This window comes from Lonchura striata, chromosome 11 (genome assembly GCF_046129695.1).
Source record: "Lonchura striata isolate bLonStr1 chromosome 11, bLonStr1.mat, whole genome shotgun sequence".
Lineage (NCBI taxonomy): Eukaryota > Metazoa > Chordata > Aves > Passeriformes > Estrildidae > Lonchura > Lonchura striata.
Window position 1 is genome coordinate 7,366,748 of NC_134613.1, and position 23,116 is coordinate 7,389,863.

Consider the following 23,116-nt stretch of genomic DNA (forward strand, 5'->3'; position numbering starts at 1 on the left):
AATGTGAGGCTGGTGGGGCCCTGGCACAGGTTTCCCAGAGAAGCTGGGGCTGCCCCACCCCTGGAAATGTTCAAGGCCAGGTTGGACAGGGCTTGGAGCAATCTGAGATAGTGCAAAGTGTCCCTGCCCATGGCAGGGAGGGTGGGATTAGATCTTTGAAGGTTCCTCCAACTCAAACCACCCAGTGATGATTCTATGATGGAAGAAGATTCTCTCAGCCCTGATCCTTGCACTGTGCTGACCCTGGGATGGATGGACACCCAAGGACATCCCAGGGCAGGGCCCTGCCATCACTCACCAGCTGAATGGCGATCATCAACACCGTCTTCAGAGTGAAGGTCCTGTCACAGAGGTCAAACAGATCTTCCAAGCTGGGACCAAGCAGCTCCAATACCATGGCGTTGTACTTCCCACAGGGTCCAAAGTAATACACCTGGGGGAGCCCTTCAGCTGGAAGAATAGGAAGAGAACTGGAATCAGTCAATGGGACAAAGTTAATTCCCCTCCCACTGCGTGCACACCTTTTGTTAGGCAGTTTTATTGTCACTTCTTCAGTATTCTATCTGATGCTGCCCAGCAAGGAAATAAGTTCCAGCACAAACTGTGAGTGAACCAAAGGCCAAACCAGTGCAGGTTCTGCTCAGCTACACCTTTGCGCAGACAAATGGGATTTCAAAGCAATTAACAAATCCACCTGAAAGCACCAAGCTTTGGCAGCTTAAAGGCTTGAATTTAGGGAACAAGACACGGAGTTCCCTGTGTTCCACTAAAAACCAGGCATAGAACAGCCCCAGATGTGGGCTAGCACTTGTTGGAGCACTTAGGAAGATGACAGTCCTTGGAGAAAATGAAGCATGGCCAATAAAGGGCTGCTTTGTCACCAAAATAGCACCCAGCCCTTGTTTTTCAGCACAACCTTACGCAAAGTTTACACTCAGTAAAAAGGAAAAAAATCTTTTCCTTTAAAATAGGGAAAAGTTTTAAATTTTGACCAATCACCACACAAAAATAGGTGATCATGTTCATTAGCATATATGCATACACACAGCTATCAACACTGAACTGGTAGGAGCCAGATCCCATCTTCCCACCCAACAGACTCTCTGTGGGAGTACAGTGTTGATACTCAGCTGGCAGGGGATTTTTGGGTGGATCAGCTTTCTGAAAGGCATCAGAAGGAAAGGGAAAAAAACAGTCTTGATGTTGGAAGACTCAGAGAGCTGCACAGCACTCCTGGAATTACCTTTGAGTCAAAAGGAAACCACAGCAGCCCATACAGGAGGAATTCAGTGCAGGCCCAACTGCTCATTTTGCTAATCAGCACCTGCACCAGCACTCGGCGTCCCAGCATCAGCACCAAGCTGGGGAACACGTTTAAATATCTATGTATTTGCAGTCTACAACTCATAAGAGCTCCAAAACAGAACAGAAAGGTTTTGTTTTGAAATACAGGGCTTTGTCTTATGTCAAAACAAAATATTTGCCTGAATGCCCAAAGATACAGCGTCCTGCTATTCAGTGTAAAGGCTGGGCAAGGGGAGCTCTGCTGTGTTTTTTCCCACAGAGATCCACAAATTACAGCGCTTGGGACCTGAAAGCACTGTGATTACTAATTTTATGGCATGTTTTAAACAAGTGCAGGCACACACCTGGATTTGCATAAGTGATCAATGTTAGATATAGCAAAATACTTGACTAATTAAGTGCACAGTTTGGTGTCAGCTCTGTGAGGTGCTCAGTGAAACATTTCAGGCTGGAGAGTGTGTCAGACACACAATAAGTGCATGTCCTACTCCAGATTTAGAGAAGCCCTGCTAATCCACCCAATTAGGAACTCTGGGCACTGGTAACTCTGCAACCTGCCAACAACATAACAAATGCAGCACTGAGGTCACTAAATTGTAAATATCACAGCACTTGTGCTCCCAAGTCCTGCTCCAAATGAACAGAATGCAGTTTGACAAGGATTACCCGAGGAGGGTTTTAATCTCATTAATTTAGATGTTCAGGGAATCTGTCATCAGGATGCATTAATGGGATATTACAGAGTATTGCAGGAATTCCCTGTCTAACCAGTGTTTTGTGTCCCACGTAAAACAGACCCAACCTGGGTTTGGGAGGCTGCTGCTCCTAACAGAGCTCCATGCTTTAAGAAGCAGTAACAGTCATTAAATCCTCTAGGAACACAGGATGGTTTGATGCAGAAGCAATCCAGAAAGCCAAACAATGATGGGATATGATCCAGGCAGCTCCAAGATGATTTCAAATATCCCCAAATCAACACAAATGGCAATTTAATGTCATCAGCTTAGTGCTGAAGGCTGGAAAAATTGCAACAGCTCAAAGTGACTCATGGTGAGCCACTGGGTTTTTAGTAAAGTCTGATGAGGACTTACCTACAAAGTCACCTCTAACACCAAGATAAGCATCTCTGTTTTTTAGAGAATAATAGAATAATAATAGAGAATAAGAGAGTAACAGAATGTTTTATGCAAAGTTTAAACCTGAGCCCGTTACAGATTCTAGATACAGACAGACAATGAGTACCTCTACCACAATTTCTAGAAGTCTCAAATAATGGAACTGAGGAAGGAATTTGGCTTAGGACTCTGCTAACAAAGGTATGCAGGAGAATAAAATTGCAGAAAGGCTGTTAAAGAAGGTGAAGGAGCCCATTTGCAGATCAGGGAGAACATTTAATTTACAATCTCAATTTGTAAGGGGTGAGCATTGCAATTAAAATTGATTTCCTACTGGGCATAAGACCCAGGAAGACAGATTGCAGCAAGACCCAAAAGGTGGAGATTTCACATAGGAAAGGAAGCAACATCCCTTAGTGCACTCTGGGATCCCAATTTCTTCAGCTTTACCTACTCAGAGCTTCCAGCCCAGAGCTTGGTGTACCCTTTGTCTTAAACCCTCAGGAAAGCTCTGCTTTGTGTGGGAGCTCTGACAAAGTGAGGTCTTAGTGAAGAACATGAAAAAGCATCCTAAATGTCAGAATACAGGAGACATCATTGGCTTCAGGCGTATTTTTAGGGTTTGATTTTTCCCTGAGGGTTTTCTCTGACTGCCAGCTCTGCAGTCAAGGACTTGCCTCTTGCCTTTGCCAGGATAAAGCTGCTGGAACATCTCTCAGAATTCCACAGCCAGGCTGCACTGCTGTGTCCTGCATCCAAAGGAGCATCGCTGATGAGCCCTGTGGAACTCCCAGCCCACACTAAGAATCCTCAGCTCCACACTAGTTATGGAAATAAAGTTGGGAGGGACTTGGCATAACATACTCAGCTCACTCAAACTCAACTCAACGTTCACCATTTTTTTGGGAAGAGGAAAAACTCGAAAGATGAACTTGATGTACACATTAGAAGGTGTGTTGGCAGATAAAACTGGGTGAAACTTGAGATACAGGCAGCTCCAGAGCCATTCTAAACAGTAAAAAGGGTCAGCCTACTAAAATCTGCATAAAATTTTATTTTTTCAGAGTCCATCTGCATAATTTATGACGTAGCTTGGCTCTATTTCAGCAAAAAGCATTGTGTCCTGGTGGTGAGTCCATTGTCACAGTGAACCACAGGAACTCCATAAATATCACCAGCAGATCTGTAAATACTTAAGAAGGATGTTGCCAACTAAAGAGATTGATGGAAGAAAGAGGACTTTTTTTTGCCTGGGCAGTTGAGGTTTTTAATGGAAAATAATTGCACTGGGAGAGGACTGGAAAGGTCACACAAAGCCATGGTGTCATGCTGTAGGTGAGCAGCTCTGAATTCAGAGACTGTGGGATGAAAAGCCACCAGCAGAGCAGAGTCTCATACTGAGGATTCAAAGGTACAACTCAACACTTGAAATACAAACCATGATCTGTTTAATGAATTAATGCATGAAATCATATCAGAACCAGGAATTTCTCCATGGTATCAAACAAGAGCAATACACTAAGGGAAAAAAATATAGGCATGATATGTGCAGGTTCTCCTTTGCAGGAAAACCAGTTTATTACAGCAGAGACTGCTGCAAGCAGAAATCATCTCAATTTGCTTAACGGCTTTGGTCTCGCTGCTGAGTGATTTGGCTCAGCCACATGGAAAAGGGCCCACTCCACCCTCACTCTCACAGGAAGTTTATCACCCCAATAAACACAGACTGATTGCTGCACCGGAATCCACAGGCAAATTCTGCTATTTCAGCAGAGTGATGTCTTGGAAGAAATTCAAGCTGAGCACAGCGAAAACCTAGCAAAGCATTTTGTAGATTAAAGCATCACTGCTGGAATGAGAGCAAATGCAGACATCAAAGCCAAAAACTCAAGACTTTGATTCCCCCACACTCCTGAGACTGGCCTTGGTTTTCTGGGGATGCTAAACTCTCACTGCTCCTGGGCTGCCACCAAAAGGGAGTTTCCCATCTTTCCTCATGCTCTGTGGCTGAGCAATATTTTGGACCAACCCAAAAACCACTTGGCTTGAGCTTGAACACAAGAATGGGAACAGTAACAAAGAGCAGGATCACTGCTCTTCCAGAGAGCTTCATCCAAGCTGGAGCAGCACCTTTCAGAAACTTCCATCAAAAGATCAAGCGCCCTGGATGGTTCCAGTAATGTTATCTTGCTGCCATAGGTTTTACAGCATGACTAATGGCCACAAAACTCCTCAGACATCCAACATACTCCAAAAAACCACATTAGTTCAGGCACACAGACATCCAAAGCCATTTCCAGGACTGGTTATGAACCAATGATGGGTACAGATGCCAATCTAAGGTGATGCCCATGGGAAATCAGAGTTTGCAGCACCTGCCCTGCACGGAGAGCACAGGAAGCAGAACCCACCTGCTCCAGAAGAGCACCTGGCCTGAGGCTCTGTGTAAGCATCATGAGAGACTATGAATAAACTTCATCAACAGCAAGTAAAATACACCCAAGGAAGAACAAGGGAGCAAGTACAGGAAGCTGCACGTGGCATCTACGTCAATGGAAGGATAAGTGCAACATCCCCATACAGCAAATCACCAGGAAACATCCAGAGCTTGTGATCAATATTAGTAATTTCTGAACCACCTGTGGCTTTTGTTCCCATGGTGAGTTGTTTTTCACTGCCCTTCGATGAGGTGTAGCCAAATAGAGAAGCTGATGTCTTTGATATCAAGAATTAAAGAAGAATTCAGACCCTCTCCTCATGCAGGTTTTGACACTGAGCTCTACTGCACTCCTGAAGAGCCCCAAATTCCACACCCAGAGCGGGGAGGAATCCAAGGCCCAGCAAAAAAGCTGATGCTTGACGCAAATCCAAGCTCTGTGTGGGCAGCAAGAACTCTTTCTCACTGAAAGAGATGCAGACACACACTAGAAACATCAGTGCACACAAAGTTCTGTGTGGTTTTAAAGAGGCTCTGATGAATGGGCCGTAGATTGTCACAAAATTCTCATTCAGAGTAGAAAGTTTATTTTTACAAATCACAGAACACAAAATTACAAGATGAACACCATAAATAGCAACTGTGAGAGGGCTGAATATCTATAGCTAAAATTAAACATGTTCCAAACAAATTAGACAAATTGCTTTAGAGTAGTCAACCCATTTAAGCTGATTACACTAATGAGGATCTACCCTTCTCTTAATTTTCAAATCAGAATAAAATCCTGGCTGAAAGAGAAGATTTATGATCAACATCGACTGGGCCAAGATCTCACCTTTTAACCTCTTCAAACATGTCCCATGTAAATCTACCTGAGCATGTTAGTTAACAGGTTATTTCTGTGAGCTGAAAGTAAAAAGACTCATTCTGCCCCTCAGATTTTGGAATAGCCTGCTTCAAAAATGGAAAGATGGGAGAGAAGTTGAGATTGGGCTTATTACTGGTAATAACCTTGTCCTAAGGGTCTTTTATATATTTGAATGGATGCCTTTCAGAGATACCTTCCTTCAAAGTACAGCTACAAAAGCTTTATAATACAGTCCTTCACCTTCAGTCTTCCCTGGAGGAGCTCAGGGAAGGACAGAGATTCTGGGTGATTGTTTTCTCTTGTTTGAGTAACAGCAGTTGAGATGTGAAGGAAAACAAGCACAAAATGCAATTTGACTCCAGCACCAGCTCACCTGCAGGTGGAAAAAGAGGTGGTCGAAAAGGTCTGCCACAATCTCACCAACCACTCCTCGGCTTCACAAACCTTGAACTGGCATAAGATTAGGGAAAGAACCTAAAAACAGGGATCTAATCCAACAACCATACACAGAAATGTCCACATGGAGAAGTGGGGTTGGAGGAGCCGGAGGACGGCGGCACCGTGGCACCTCCAACAGTGATCCACAGAGGGGACCACCATGCCATGAGTGCCTCCAGCCTGTAATAATTTCCTTGCTCTCTTGAGCTCTGATATTGTGGTTTGAGAGCCCACAATTTCCCTTTAGTTCTTTCTCACTCACCTGACCAAGGTGAAGAGCAGCCAGACCTGTCCAGACCCCTGGCACATCTTCTGTCCCTGAAAATCCTCCTGCTCCGTTTGCTCCAGCTGCTCCAGACACTCTGCTCTGCTGCCAGCTTTTCACAGCATCTTTTTCTTGCTTTGTCTGGGCAATAAATCACTCCTGGCAAATGCTGAATGCTCCTGCACTGCTGCCTAGCAGGAATTTCTGCAGCAGGGCTTTCTGCTTTAGCCCTTCTGTGGGTGAGGAGGAGGAGGAGAGGCAGGGCAAGGCCCTACTCCTGGCCTTGGACATGGAAAAGGTGCAGCTCAAACACTCTCTGAACTCAAGAGTAAATAACTCAAAGGAGAACATCAGAAGCTGGAAGGGACCTCAAAGCTGCAGGGACTGCCCCTGGTAGACCAGGTTGCTCCAAGACCCATCTAGCCTGGCCTGGAACACTTTCAGGAAGATATTGGATCAACACCTTCTCCCCTGATGACGGCAGAGAAAGCTGAGCTTCTAATGGAAAGAGAAAACACTAAGCATGTAATAGTTGTGAATGAGCTGTGAAGAGACTACTGTCATCTCCAGGGAGTTCCATGTGGACTTCAAGACTCCAGCCTCATTCCAGCTTATCTCAGGATATGCAGGAAGTATTTAAACCCTGCTGTGTTTTGTTTCATTTTGGTAGTATTTGAATCTACAAAAAGAAAAATGTACAGGAAAAGGAACAGGAGAAAAACAGACCGGGGAAAGACAGAAGGAAGAACATATTTGTTCTTGATGCTGGTAAAAATCCAAACAATTTGATTTTTACTTCAACTGCAGAAAAACAAATCTCAGGATCGCTGTGTTATTAGAACAGGGTGGCATTAGAACAGTGGCATCTTCCTTGAGTGGTACAAGATGGTTTCCTGACATCATGGCTTCTCTTAATTAAACAACTCTTCACATCCACAAAGCAAGAAGCACTTGAGGAAGGGGTACCAAGGAGATATTCATATTTGTATTCATAAAGATAAAAAAAGTTTGGGAGGAGAATCAGCCCTATCTGGTAAGGTCAAAAGCAGGAAAACTTTCAAAATCTGGGAAATTTACCCAGAAACACCCATTCACAGGCAGTTTATTAGCTATGACAATTAAATAAGTAAAGTGAAATGGTTTCTGCTCTTGACAAACACAAAAGAATAAAGCACAACACAATAAATTGTTTTATTTGGCAAGTTTCAGAAAACTGAATTCACATTTCTAGGGCTTAGGGGAAATGACTACATTCAAATCTCCACATTACTGTTGGATTTTTTTACTTGCCCCAGTAAGGATTGCAGCTGGCACATGGAACAACATCTTAAAAGAAGGAAAAAAAATCAGTAAATAATTTCAGAAAAGTTGTTTTAAACCACCCAAAAAAGTTCTAGCTTAAGTTCTATCCTCATTACCTTTTCCCACACAGCTGCAATGCAAGGACAAATATGAAAGAAAACCACTGGAACAGCTGCCCAGGGCAGTGGTGGAGCCACTCAATAACATTCCTAGAGGAATTTAAGAGCCATGTGGATGTGGCACTTGGGAAGAGGGGTTCATGGTGGGCTTGTTAGTGCTGGGGTATGGTTGGACTTGATGGTTTGAGAGGGATTCTTTTCCAGTCTAAACAATTCTGTGATCCTGCTCCACTGCAGGTCACATAGCCATGTGAGCCCTGCCAGAGCTCATCTGTGTAGAACACCCACAAAAACCCAACCAAAAACAAAGAAAGAAACCAACAAATAATCAAATTCCCTCCCTCCCCATCCAAAAAAAAAAAAAAAAAAATTCCAAGGAAAAATTGGAAGTTGCTCCTGATCAGTTTTCCTCTGCTGTGCAATTGCTCAGCCCTACCTGCTGAGAGGGAGTTAAGTTGAGATGAAATCATGGGCCCCTTGGTAATTTTCTTTTCTTTTGAGAACAAGTTCATAGAATAATGGAATATCCTGCATTAGAAGGGACTTACAAGGACCAACAAGTCCAACTTCTGTCCCTGCACAGACACCCCAACAATCCCACCTTGTGCCTGAGAGCATTGTCCAAACACTCCCTGAGCTGTGGCAGCCTTGGTACCCTGACCGTTCCCTGGGGAGCCTGTTCAGTGCTCCACCACCCTCTGGGGGAAGAACCTTTTCCCATATCCAGCCTAAACCTCCCTAACACAGCTCCAGCTGTTTCCTCAGGTGGTGTTCCTGGTCACAGGGAGCAGAGATCAGGACTGCCCCTCAGCAACGTTATGCACATGAAGTGATGTTATGACATTACAGGTATAATCTCAAGAAAAATCAACAAGAGTTCTTGGTTGCTCAGCAGCACCAAAATTTAACTCCAGAAGCAGTGCCAGTGAAGAAGCTACTTCTGGGCAGATGAAAAATGCCATGAAAGCAGCAAAACCAAATTGCTTGTGCTGAATTGTTCCTCTGCTGCCCAGAGAACCATTTTGGTTTGACCACACCAAGTCCTGCATGGCTCCTGCTCTTCCTCAGCTCATCTCCATAGGAGACTGCTGGCTGGAGGCAGAGCTTCTCCCTGCGTCCTCCCCAGTGCACACAGGGGTGACACCTTCACGATGACAATGCAGGGAGGGTCTGACAGCCTGAGCTGTGCAGCCACAGCACCGAGCAGCGGCCACAGTCAGTGCCACCAGGACAGCACAGTGGCATAAGGCCAAACTGGCATACAAGAGGCAGGATTTGTCCTGGATCCAACAGCATTTTTAACTGGATGGCAGATCAGGGGTCGGATCCAGCTGGACAAAGCAGACAGTGGTACTAGGCACCTTTGGGTGCTCTGGAGGAAGATGATGCTCGGCCTTGCTCAGGCAGCTGAAGGCCTGATTCCCACCAGACTGTGGTGGGACAATCTGGTGCCATTTCTGGCAGCCTATCCCTATGTGTCACCCAAGAACTGTGCTGGGGTCTTCCTGCAAAGCTGTGGGTGCAACTCAGGCCCCCAGTACTCATACTGGTCCCACTGGGAGGGTGGATTTTTGCAGGTTTGTGCCCCTGCAGCAGCATCAAAGCAGAAAGTGATGGATAAGAATCAAATGCACGTAAACTCTCCACAACAAACCAAGAGATTGGCATCCATCCGTCCCATCACTACTGGAGGATTGGAGGGAAAAAGCAATTTTTCACATGAGTAGGAAAGTGTTATCCACACGGTCCTTCCAGCCTGAGGGAAAACCTCCCACTCCCTCTAATCGCAGGAGAACCTGCTGCCAACAGGAGTTCAGAAGTGCTAAATCAGATCCTACTTCCAGATATCATCTCTGTTTCACCTTAAAAGAGTTGAGTAGGAGCGGGTAGGAACTTTCAGACAGAAAAATTATTGCAAAGCTTCAGAACTCCAGCCTGACCCATCACACTCAGGCAGAGCCTGTGGCTTATCTTTTAGCAATGAGAGGAGGTTTTTCAACAGCAGGCAGGGCACAGCTCCAGAACACAGATTCTAAACCCATTGGAAAGCCTGTCTGGGAGGTGGGCAGCCCTCCATAACAGGACTTCCCTGGCACAGCTCAGTGTTTCACCTTAGAAATCTCCAGTGTGTGTAGCATGCCTCTGCTGCACTGGAAGGGATCCCACTAAATCCGGCCCCCACCTTCCAAAGGGGAAAGAGCTTTGTTTGGATCAAGGCAGTGCTCAGCACCTGACACAGCAGCCCCCCCCCAAAACTAATTTTGTAGCATTAGATCTCAATTAGTTTTTAAGTGCAGCATCCCCGTGGCTTGAAGAATGTTCACAGAAGGGATAGGAAAGGGAGATGAGCAGAACAGACAATCAGCTCCTAATCCTTGTTAATTATCCTGGCCCTCATTGCCAAACTGGGTTTTTCATTCCATGTAAATATAAAGTCCAAAGTTTATCTTCAAACATCACATATCACGTGGACTCCCCATCCCTGGAAGTTTTCAAGTTCAGGCTGGACAGGGCTTGGAGCAGCCTGGGATAGTGGAAAGTGTCCCTGCCCATAGCAGGGAAAGGAATGAGATGAGCATTAAGGTCCCTCCCAAACCAAACCTGTCTGTGGTTCTGTGGACTTCACCTCCCCACTCTGATAGCTGAGGAACCCCAGTTTCCAAGCACAGCCTGGGCTGATAACCAGCAAAGAATATTTCAGCTCAGGGTCTGCTAGAAGGCACCAGAAGCAGCACAGAGACCTTCATGATTAAATGTCTGTCCCTCTCCTGGAGTCCTGCTGGATCCTCAGAGCAGAAGCACATCCCACAGCCTGCTCTCAGTGGACATTGCTGACCATGAGGAGAACACAGTGAGGCATCTGGGATGACTTGGATGAGTCCAGATGCTACAGGTTTATGGTCATGTCAGGCTTCAAGGAAAAGTGTCTCCAGGAAAGGCATTTTCCATTTTCCCAGCATCCTGCTGCTCCCCTTCACGTACTGCCTGGAGTTGCTGGTGTTTGATTTGTGATTAGTGCCACAAATACCAGAAGACAAAGAGATGCACGAGGACTTTTCGGAACATGAAAAGGAAACTGCCTTAATCTCATATTCAAATATTAATGGCCTTGCTTTAAAAGCATCTGATACCTTCCAATTGACAAAACCTAAATTTAGCCCAAGAAAGTCAAAACTTCTGATGCTGAGATGCTGAAAAGTGCACATTCAGGAAGCCCTTCCTAACAAGGGAATGGCCACATGAAAGAAAAGCCATGTATTTTTAAATAGTGAAACATAATTCTCTGGAGATCAACAGCAAGCCAGCTCTGAAAGCAGGAGGGTCTAACTGAGCACTTTACAGTAATCCACTACATTTCATTCTGCAATTCAAAAGCTTGGAAGTCCAGAATCCCTCAAGTTCAAGCTCCTTGGACTACCCTGATTTTACAATGAAGCTGCTGATCACATTCCTTAATATGCAGCTCAGCATTAGGGTCTCCAATTTTTGCCTAAAAAAAAAACCATCTTCAGTAGAATGAAACTGAATCTCCATTGTTTAATATCTCCCACCTCTGGCCAAGTGCACATTTCTGTGCAGGATTTGAGAATGGAGATGTTTTTCATGGCTGGTAGAAAATGAACCTAAACATCTAAAAACCTTGAGGTCTACTGCAGGCATCTGAGGTGGGGCATGACTGACATGAGATGTGACCCAAAGCTGTTTCCTTGTAGAGAGATGAAAGTTTTGTATCACCTTGCACAGATGAATCATTTATTAAATACTTATAGTCACTGAACACTGGCAACATTAAGTATTTCCAGTATTTAAAAGGAGGAGGCTGCAATGCTCATCCAGAGCGTTGTAGTGTGACAGGTATGAACAAACCCATACAATAAGTAGGACACAAAATACCTCAGGCGTTGCTCCACACAAGTCCAAACTGACTTTGGGGTGCAGAGGGCAATCCTTGGATGTGTTCAAGGCCAGGTTGGACAGAGTTCTGAGCAAGCTGGTCTAGCGGAAGGTGTGCCCATATGGCCACAAGATGAGCTTTAAGGTCCCTTCCAATCCAAACCACTCTATGATTTTTTGATCATCCCCACCCAGCAGCTCCATCTCTCCCAAACCAGCCCCCAGCTGAGGGGTGACCTGGTTCAGCTCCTGGCCACAGCAATGTTTCCATCCAGGTGGCAAATATGAGTGGGAATTCTGAAGATTACAGTGACTGTGGCCACTGTTAATGGGTATGTTCCCACTTCTTAATTAAACAAGGGTGGGGACCACTTGCACTACCCCTCCCTCACATGGCCTGGAGTTATTCCTGCTCCCTTGGGGAAGAGAGTTGTGCACAATGACCTCCCCATAAAATTGTGGCGTTGGCAGCTCCACCACGGCGACTTGTTTACATCCACCCTATAACGAGCTTTACCAAAATGACCCATAATTGCCACGTCAATGGCAGCATTGTGCAACTGGCATGGAAAGAATTTCTTCATAAAGCACACCAATACATACAAAGTGTGTGTGGGTAAAGCAAGAGCAACACAAAGAAAGGTGCTCGACACAAGCAATCCCGACAGGAGAACTCCATAAACAGCATGGATAGCAGACAGCTCAGCCACACTGAGGAATATATATGCAAATATTGACTAGACTATGCAAAGGATTGGTTATTTATAACACCTTCATTTCCCTCAGTCCTACCTCCTGACAAGTAAACAGACTGCTTCGCTCTGGAGAGTTGTGCAACACAGAGAGATCCCGAAGTAAACACACAGACTCCATACTTCATTAGAGGTGAACTTGTTTACAGAGCAGGAATTAAAACAAAACCACAGAATCCGTCAATATTCTATATGTACCGACATAGCCCTCCCTGACTCAGAATGTTCTGCTCCTACACTGTGACTCATCCACTGCGTGGGCTGGGGACAGCAGAGATCTCGGTTTCCTGGGATTCTCCAGCGTATCAGACTCCTCTTCTGCTTCCCACCACGGCACCGTGGAGGCTTGTGACGTCCCACATCCACTTGCCAGTGTTACCTGCCCGTGCTGGGAATGACCATGGCTACAGAGCCACGGCACAGAACTCAGTGCAGGGTGCCACGTGTCTGAATGAATCACATGTGCCAAGGTGGGACTGTCAGGGGTGGGGGAAGGTGTGACTCATCTGCCAGCTGATATAAAAATAAACTACTACTGAATCAAAAATGCATGACTTCTGCACACGATGTGCACAGGCAGAAGCTGTCACTATGTGGAAACCTGAGCATCAGCTCCATGCAGCCAGAAGAAACTCGGAAGCACACAGTGCTCCATTTTACCTTCCAGAGGTGATGCTTACAGGGAAGGCATTCCATACAGCCTCAAAAGGGAGAGATGCCAGAGGTGCTTTGAAATGTGCTAAAAAATCCCAGAACAGTCTGGGTTGGAAGGCACCTTGAAGTCCATCTCATTTTACCCCCTCAGTGGCAGGGACACCTTCCACTACACCAGGTTGCTCCAAGCCACTGCTAATCTGGCCTTGGATACTTCCAGGGATGGAGCAACCTTTCCCAGGGCCTCACCACCCTCACTGCCAAAAATTCCTTCCCAATATCCAATCCATCCCTGCCCTCTGGCACTGGAAGCCATTCCCTGTGTCCTGTCCCTCCATCCTTTGTCCCCAATCCCTCTCCAGCTCTCCTGGAGCCCCTTCAGGCCCTGGCAGGGGCTCTGAGCTCTCCCTGGAGCCTTCTCTCCTCCAGGTGAGCACCCCCAGCTCTCCCAGCCTGGCTCCAGAGCAGAGGGGCTCCAACCTCTGAAACATTTCTGTGCCCTCCTCTGGACTTGCTCCAGCAGCTTCTGAAAAGAAGATTAGGTTCTTCTGATCTGGAACCAGCCTCAAAACAAAAAGACCATTTCTGTTATCCACAGGCAGATAGAGCCCACAGGACACAGCCAATGGAATCACTGAGACCATGGTGTGCCACCAGCAGGACCCAGCTGCTGCAGGACTCCTGCAAGCCATGGGAAAAGCAGTTGCTTTTACTCATCCCAAACCAAGCAGGAGGGTCCTGGGATGCTGCTGGCCAAAGCTTTGTCCTTTGGTAACTGCCCAGGAAGTTGAACCATACCAGGAGCTGGGTCTGTTTGACCATGGACAAATAACTCAGTTTATTCCACAAACTTCAAGTACAGAGGACAAATTACATGCTCAAATGATTTATCCAGTACCAAAAACATGTTGGAGACTTGAATGATCCTGACTCCAGTCAGGATGCTGGAGCAATGTGGCTTTTAGGACAAAAACCAATCATTAAACAGTTCAGTACAACACTGGCATTAGAGGACTGATGAGAGCAATTCAACTAGTTTGCAAAGAGATTATTAAAACTACTTCAGTTACCTTGGTGAGCAAATGGATCATAGCCCAGACCACTTAAAACCTGAATGAATTACATTTGCTAAAGGAAAGATGTCCTTTCCTGAGACACCCTATGGATTGACCATCAGGTCTCTGACTCCGTGCCCATGCTTTGCTGTTTTTGTTTTGCTGCTCACATGAAGGAAAAGTGCTCAGACACTATTTTAGGTTATTGGATATTTAATTCCACAGTGAGAAGGAAGAAGCTAGCAGATGGTCACTGTGCAGCAGGGCCTTGCTCGACTTCTGCGGGGAGAAATGTTCAAGGAAGAATCATGAAAATCCTTTTCTATGTGCAAACATTCCTCCAGTTAGAGGAAGGGAATTACAGGAGGCACTAAAACAGCTGAGACAGCATCAAATATCCAAAGCAGCACATCAGAGACATCTGTTAGTTGGTTACTCCTGACTCAGGACTTTCTCTGAATCCATTTGATACATCCACCAGTATTGAGCAGTTCTGAGACGCACCAAGAGAGCCACATCCCTACAGTTTAGATCCCTTTGACAAACTTCTCCCTGCTCCATCACTTAATCTTAAGTGTGAAGCATCTTAAGATGTCTGAGACACATAAAATCCAGTCTGCTCCTTTGCTAATCCGAGCTGACTAGGGATCCTCATCCAAGCCACATGGCAGGCAGAGAAACTGGTGCTGCTGGGAAAGAACAGATGCAACTTCAGTGCCCTGTCAGAAAGTGTTGGAACATGGAAGCTCATGGAGCACGTGGCACAGGGAGCCACAGAGTCACTGCTAAGGAAGAGGCAGTTATCACATCTTCTGTTCATGTGGAAACATCTCACATGGAAGCTCATCTCAGGATTTAGCTTCTGAATTACTGAGCTATTTGCTACTTTGTCCAACTGCACCAAGGCAAATACAAAACTTGACTGAACAGCTTAGAAAAAAAGAAAAAAAAAAGACTATTTTCACTAGTTTTTGATGATGTCAAGTGAAGCAGGTTATTGATACCCACATACATCCTTCAGGCACTGGCCAAGTAGGTCAGTCCCTTCCAGCCTAAGTTTTCCTCTGAGTAACACATTTAAAAATGTTTATTCTGAACATCCAACAGGAAATCACCATTAAAACTTTTCTGATTAGGAAAAATCCCCCATTTTTCTCCCAGAGCTGCAGGTGATGACAATTCTGGTATCTCAGAGTTCACTGGGACCATCTGGCTGCACACGCAGTTGAACGTGGCCACTGAGGGGACGAGGTGGCTCCCGTGGTGTCACAACCAGGCTCCCTCTGCTCTCCCTCCTTCAGCTAATGGTGGGAGCTGCAGCCAGACACGTCACTTGGCAGGATTAATTGGCTAATTTATTGAGCAGAATGTCACATGCAACGCTACTGTTGCTCTCTCTGAGTCATGCACAACATGTGTTCGGACACTTCTAGTCTTCCTTTGGCAAGTGTAGGACAATTCCAAGTAACCAGACATCCCTATTGGAGGTTCAAGCCTGGCTCTTTGAGCAGCTCCATGGCAATGACCATGATGGGGAGCCTGGCACTAGCAACGTCACTGAGAACAAACTCCTCTACTACCCCAACATTGGCACTTATTTATCTGTTTTTCCAGCCAGACACTCCTCCCAAGTCAAGCCTCCCTGCTCCTGGCAGCTTGACTGCACCAAAATTTGTTTTGCTTGGATTCCAGGTTTCATGGTGAGACCAGAACTGTAGTTCACATCCTCCACTCAAGACTTGGCCAATTTCCAATAGTTTTAGCAAAACTGTAGCACAAGAGCTTCTAAAGACATCCAACAACACAGCAGAGCGACACCCATGGGACCACAGAGAGAGAAACAGAGCCAGGTTGCTCAGGAGCCTTCCCAACAGTCCCTTGACAAATGCTCCAAGACAGCAGATTCAAGACTAGGAAGGAATTCCTCCCCATGAGGGTGGTGAGGCCCTGGTGCAGGGTGCCCAGAGAAGCTGGGGCTGCCCCATCCCTGGAAAGATCCAAGGCCAGGCTGGAAGGGGCTTGGAGCTACCTGGGATAGTGGGAGGTGTCCCTGCCCATGGCAGGGGGGAAACGAGATGGGTTTTAAGGACCCTTCCAACCCAAACCATTCCATGAATGCTCTGAGTGGGTATTACAGGATGGAAAGTTTAAATTCTTTAGGAACAGGGGAAAACCTCAAAATACTTAATCTGACCCAAATAAAGCCATTCCTTCAAATTTTGATCAGTTTTATAATTCCGTAATAACATCTTTAAAGAGTGGAAGGAAGCCAAGTGGTGTAGAAAAAGCAGACTGGGATTCACTCATGTGTCACAAGACGTGTGGGCTGGGGTATCCCAGAAATCACAAGCATCAACAGAACTCCAGCAGGAAGTTTAACTTAGTATTTTGGTACTATATTATTACCAAAGTATTTCTGGATGCCCATCAGACATCCTCTGCAAGTGGAAGCTGGGTCCATTCAGAGGAAACAGGAAAAATAAAATCAGAAGTATTAAAAAACTACAGTAATGTAAGAAACTTGTCAAAACCTGAAGTCAACACATGATCAAGGCACAGAAGGAGCAGAGAAGGTTGTTGCTTCACAGAGACTTTCTTGAGCAGTGGAACACCCTGCACGAGGCTGTGGAAATCCTTGTCATGGGAAACAGCACATACTAAAGGCTCTTCAGGCTTAAAAAACAACCATAAATTCAGGGAAGAAAAATCCAAACACTATTAGACACAACTCAAGCTCTGTATCAGGGAAACCAGAGACTGCCAGAAAAAATGTATAAAAAATTCCACCTTTGGCTGATCCTGCTCTATTTTTCTCCTATTTGCTGTAGACCAGGATTGCACAGAGGAGCCATGGGGCTTGTGGACATTCTTATGATTTAACAAGTAAAAATGAAAACCATTTCCTAGGTTTAAAGACTTTAGATCACCTACTTAAGGGGTGTTGTTCTATACACAAGTAACTTTCCATCCATTGAAAATTCCTATGTTTTGCAAACACACTTACAGGGGTATTTCCATATCAGCAAATCCACACAAACTCAACATTTTAGGTCCACACAATTATACAATATCATATTATGATCCAATTCTCACCAAATAGCTTCCAAAACTTGTGTGAGGCTAAAAGGAATTGGCGCAGATCCCTAAGTTCAAGTCAGAGTTACACAACAAATACTATGGTGGTGTTTGATTTAAAAAAGAAATCTCTTAATTAAATAAATTTAATAAAACTTTTGATAAGCTTAAGATAGGTTTACTCACCTGCACTTCCAAGTTGTTTATAAAACCTGTATTCTAAATGAAGCTGTGGTGCCCGGGATTTAATTGGTTCCTAGAACAGAAATAAATAAATTGGTTAAAATCAGTTTGACTAAAAGAAGTTCTGTCCTCTACTTGAAGATTTGTGCATAATTAAAACACCCCAAATTGAAATTCTAACAACAGACTTCACCATTAAATGTCATTTAAATAAGAAAAGAACAAAAAGCAGTAAGATTTGCTCTCTGGAGGAGAAATAACATTCTCATTTAAATACAAAGCTCATTCATTGCAGTGAAATTCAAGGATCCTTCCATGGTTGAAGAACAACCCTGGACATTGGCAGAGGGAAGTCAAGGTTGCAAAAGCTCAAATTCATTCTGTGGGCACTGTGACTGCCCACAGCACTTTTGCTGGTCTCCAGCCTGTATTTCTGAAAAATGTTGAGTCAAACGAGTGTGTTTTACATCAGACCACAGCTGCTCAGAGCAAGCACCACAATGCAGCCAGACAGTTGGGAAAAAGGAAGAAGTCTCCCCCTCCTTCTGGCAGCTGTCAGTCAAACATCTTGAAACACTCAATAATATTCTATTTTTATCCACAAAATGCAAAAAAATAAAATTGTAAGTCTGCAATGCACCCAAACCATCCCATTCATTAACTGTTACTCATCTGCATTTTACATACAAGACTTAATGCCTACAATCCATCAAGGCATTAACGTGCAAGATTACAGAGGTTCTAAAAATATAGAGTTAATATGGAGAGGATTAAGAGACTGGAGTAATTACATCTGCAATAAAACTGTGCACTTGGGATAGGCATGGATGTGGGTTTACCAACTGCCCAGGCAGCCTGGAGATAGGAGTTAATACTGGCCTCAATTTTTGTTGACCTCTTGTCTGCACTGTAAGACTGATGCTCACACTGGCTGTGAACTCCATAGTCAAGGCTTCTTTCTAAGTGTGGAGAAGGAATTCTGTACAGGAATTCAGGCAATTTGACTTGTAGCCAAGCTGTTCCTCATCAGCTCAAGTCATCCCATCCATTTCCCAGCAAGGGGAATGAATGCTCCTGGTTACTTCTCAGCTTAATCACAGAATCATTGAGGTAGGAAAAGGCTTCCAAGGTCACCAAATCCATGATGTTTTAAAGCTAAAATGACCAAATACTCATCAAGCAACGTGAAAAAAATATTCTGGAGGAAAAACTGAACCTGCACTGAAGGCAAACACAAAACAACACACAAACAAGTTTGTTATATAAGTCACATTTAAATTAAGGTAATTGTTGGTGGCTTGAGGGAGGGTCTACAGACACCTGCAGAGGACAGGGATTCAGGGCAACAGGAACTTGGCATGTTCAGGGTGTAGTTTATTTATCCAGACATGTAAAGGGGAAGGATTGATGCAGCAGGACATGATGCTGCTCGTGACAAAATCAGGGGAGGCAGCCCTGAGCCGCGTCTGCATCGGGAGCTGCTGGAGCCAGAGCTCTGGACACTTGCCAGAGTCATGGCAGCTTCTGAGGAGATCATACCAGCACAGATGGTTGTCCTGTAGGCCAAGGGCTTAGGGATGATGGCAGATTTTGTGTTTGCAGTAAAAATAACTGAATTGCTACTGCCTAACAGAGAAAATCCACAGCTCAAACCAGTGGCGTCATCACTGCTGCGAGGGGATGGCCTGGTACTTGTGCTCTGACTGCAGCTGGATGCAGCAGGCTGGCTTCTCCCAGGGAAGAAATTCCTAACGTGGGCAGTGCAGCTTTGAAAACCCTCAGAAGAATACCAGATACCCCATACCAAGTAAGTCAGCTGAAGAGCAGGACCAGAAGCCACATGGTGACACCACACCAATCAACACAGGGACCAATCTCCACTGGCAGCAGTTTTCCAAGGTGTAGCCTCAGTCCCATAAAAGAAACCATGAGGCATTAGCATGGAATTTCACAGCACTTTCTGATGGGCTGTTGGTATCCATCACACAATTCCTTCATTTCCCAGCTCTAACGTTGTGATAGGAGGCAGGAATAGCTGAGACAGCAGGGCTGCAGTAACACAAGAGGATCTCACAGCTTGAAGGACTTGGAGCAGTGCTTTGATTTGGTCCAACAATGAAAATAAAAGAAAATGTTGCCTCTAAGTACATCTTACAGCTACTCCACCACTAATCCACAAATTATTTTAAGGATAAAGAAAGTAGAAGTTAAGTGCACATGTAAGTGAAGTGTATTTGCTGCTGAGGAGATGAGTCATTCTTATTCCTGTGGAATTTTGTCTAAGATTAGGAGACCGAGAAACCCCCATTTCTCCTACTACTTCCTCCTTAAACTTCTCCAAAACAGATCATATATATGGACACCTGGATGGCCACTGGATGGCAATTGCAGTCCCTCACACAAGAAGGACCCGAGATTTTTAAGCCTGGATCACAACAGGTTAAATGAAACTGGAGAGTGTTGCAGTGCAACTGCTTTAACACTCAGTTTTTTGGAGGAAAAAAAGTAGTAAGAAAAATGAAGAAAGAATGTGACCAGAAAAACAGGTCAGATTGAAGCAGCCATGAGGCAATGCCATTGAGTCCTGCCATATGGAAAAGCTTCAGGTTACTGAGAGGCATCACTGCAGCCACTCTTCTGAGATAAAAAAGCACCCTTTGGACTAGTACAGCTGTGTTTCAACTTATGGTTTCCAATGCAACAACTTAGTGGGATTATCTGTGGAAGCAAATTAGAAGCATTATTGCTTCAATAAAACACTTTGTGTACACAGCACATTTTCTATGGCCTAAAAGCAACAATTCTTCTTTCTGATGTGCATCCATCTCAAGGGCATCTCCTGTGGAGCCAGCCTGCGAGAGCTGGGGGTGTTCACCTGGAGGAGAGAAGGGTCCAGGGAGAGCTCAGAGCACCTTCCAGTGCCTGAATGGGCTCCAAGAGAGCTGAAGAAGAACTTTGAACAAGGGTCTCGAGTGCCACAACAAGGGGGAATGACTTCCCACTGCCAGAGGGCAGGATTAGATGGGATATTGGGAAGAAATCCTTCACTGTGAGGGTGGTGAGCCCTTGGCACAGGTTGCCCAGAGCAGCTGTGGCTGCCCCATCCCTGGAAGAGTCCAAAGCCAGGTTGGACGGGGCTTGGAGCAACCTGGGATAGTGGGAAGTGCCCTTGGTGTTCCACCATAGCAGGGGATGGAATGAGATGAACTTTAAGATCCCTTCCAGGATACCCAAACCCATCTGGGATACTATGTTCCTGAATTCCTCTGCAGGCATTTATTTATTTTCTTTAGGGAACATCTTCTCACATTTGCCAACAGGTGTGAGAACAAGTTCCTCCTGCAAAGCTGTAATTATTTTTCATCTACTACACAGCATTATGGGAATGCCAGAGATATGGAATCTGAGGCACTCAAACGTGATCACAATGAATCCACCAAGTCCAACCTGATTTCCTGACACCAGTGGTTCATTCTGTCATTCTGCCAGACAGCATCAACTGGGCAAACTGGGGGGTTTGCTGCAGTGTCACACCACAACTCTAACTTCAGATTTTAGGGATTGGATTATGTTTAAAGAATGTTCTCATGAGAATTCAGCATATCAGGTGAAGACATGGAATCTGAAACACCAAGGGACTAATGAAAGTCTGAGTTTACAGATAGGAAAAGTTAAGGCCTAAACACAAACTACTAGGCTGTGAGTTTATAAATGCAGAAGAGCTACAAGTTAGGGAGTTCCCCATTCCACAGATGATGAGACTGTATCTTCTTGGCCACCCAAGGCAGCCAGAGGAAGGACTGATCTTCACCAAATTGGATCTTGTGCTTGTTGCACCTGCAGTCTCTCAGTATCACACCAGACCCAACTGCTCCTCCAGGAAATTTTAACCAAAGGAACACCCTCTTTCCTGCCTCTTGACTCTAAAAACATGGACCACCAGGCTGCACAGTGCCATGCTCCTAACCAAACATTCTGACAACTGGAGAATTCATGGAGTCCTGAATGGAAAGGTTTGAGCCATGGAGCAGCAGGAGGTGCAAACCCGCTACCAGTGCCCTTCACTGGGACTTGGGCAGAGGAACAAGGCTCTCACTGCTCTAAGACAGATACAGATCCTTTAGGATCCAAAAACCTTCAGCAGGTGGAAGGATGGTTTTTCTCCCTGCTTTTAGTGCTTTTAAGAACTTAGCTTAGTTTTAACAAGTCATTCCCAGCTGAGGGTAGGAGCACCACTGAGCCCAAACTGAAAAACTTACTTTTGGTTTGAATTTTTAAGATGAAGTACAAGACACTTGAAGCTACTACTTACCAGTTTGATCGCTACATATTCATTGGTGTAGAGATTTTTACCTGCAGCAAAGGGAGAAGGAAAAAAATATTTTAGTTCTACATTCAACACTTGCAGCTCGAGGCACAATGAGAAATAATGACACTGATGCCAAAGGGCTATTTCCCCAATTCCCCCTGAAGTTCCTGCTTTTCACAAAGCATAAGACTGAAAATTGTCAAAATAATGAACAGTGTGCAGCAGTTTAGCAGGGCAGGAAGATAACACTTTCCACTCAGCACAAGGCAATTGTATTTTATGGCAGCACTTTGGCTCCATGCACGTGTTAAAGGAGGTATCCCAGACACGCTAGGCTTCATTAGCCACGATGCCAAAAAAGTCTGGGGAACAAAAAAATGAAGAGTCAGAGAGTAATTTCTTTTGGAAATGTCTTGGATCTGCTGGACACTGAACAGTTTAATCCTGGGATATGCAGGGAGTTTCACTAGGTTGATCATGCCCTGGGAAGCAGGAAGGGCAGGAGTGCGAGATGAGCACAACAAGCCAAGCTCAAATTCAGGTGCACTGAACCAGAGCTGAGACCCATGTGTGCTACAGCTGGAGGGGAATTTTCCTCCAGGAGCCTGTCTGGTGTTTGAAGCAAACCCTGGGCCTCCTCAGTGATCTGAGGCAGTGATGCACAGCTCCATGTCACGGAGCATCTCTCCCTGTGTTCTGACACTGCCACTTATCGTATCACTCAACGTCCTCTGCTTCCCCTGCCAGGGAATTTGAGCAATCACCCCCCTCCACCTGGCTCATGCCTGACAGCAAGCTCTCCTGGAAGAGCTATCACAGGGAACGATGCTTGGGCAGTCCCTGGACCCCTCTGTCCCTGTCCCACCATCCCCTTGGAGGAAGGAAGCCCCCACCACAAAAGCTCCCTGTGGATTTATTTAAGGAAACATTGATCTTTGTCATCAGTGTCACAGCACAAGTCATGCTTTTACTGAGCAACACCAAAATTCAGGAGCAATGCAGGATGGAAGTTATTCGGGCTTATTTGTAGCATCAGCTTTGCTCAGCTCTCTTACTAATTTATTTTCTAATTCCTGTAATGGATATTGATGCTGGGACAGCCCAGCTCTTGAGAAAGCCCAGGACATGGAGTGACATCATTCAGAGCAGGCAGGAGCTGGAGCAGCTCTTCCATATCCACATGACAGCATTAAAAAACCTTCCATGTCCTCCTGAGCACAGGATACAACAGCACAGGGACGCTCAATAAAATTAAAGACATTACAAATATGGGAGAAGACACACAGTCATCTTTAAATCCTGAAGTATCAGGGGAAATTTCGTTTACAACAGCTTCATGTTTTCT

The 23,116-nt window shown here is 45.2% G+C and overlaps 1 protein-coding gene across 3 annotated transcripts in view; it reads right to left on the bottom strand.

Annotated features, from left to right (window-relative positions):
- The window catches only part of CSNK1G1 (casein kinase 1 gamma 1), a 96,274-nt gene that overhangs the window by 29,327 nt on the left and 43,831 nt on the right, over positions 1-23,116 (bottom strand). For all 3 annotated transcript variants that reach the window (XM_021554255.3, XM_021554254.3, XM_077785865.1), the window contains 3 exons: positions 21,775-21,815; positions 17,466-17,535; positions 299-450 (listed from right to left, as the gene is read on the bottom strand). In XM_021554255.3, coding sequence (XP_021409930.1) covers positions 299-450; positions 17,466-17,535; positions 21,775-21,815 — 263 coding nt within the window. The remainder of the gene's footprint in view (positions 1-298; positions 451-17,465; positions 17,536-21,774; positions 21,816-23,116) is intronic.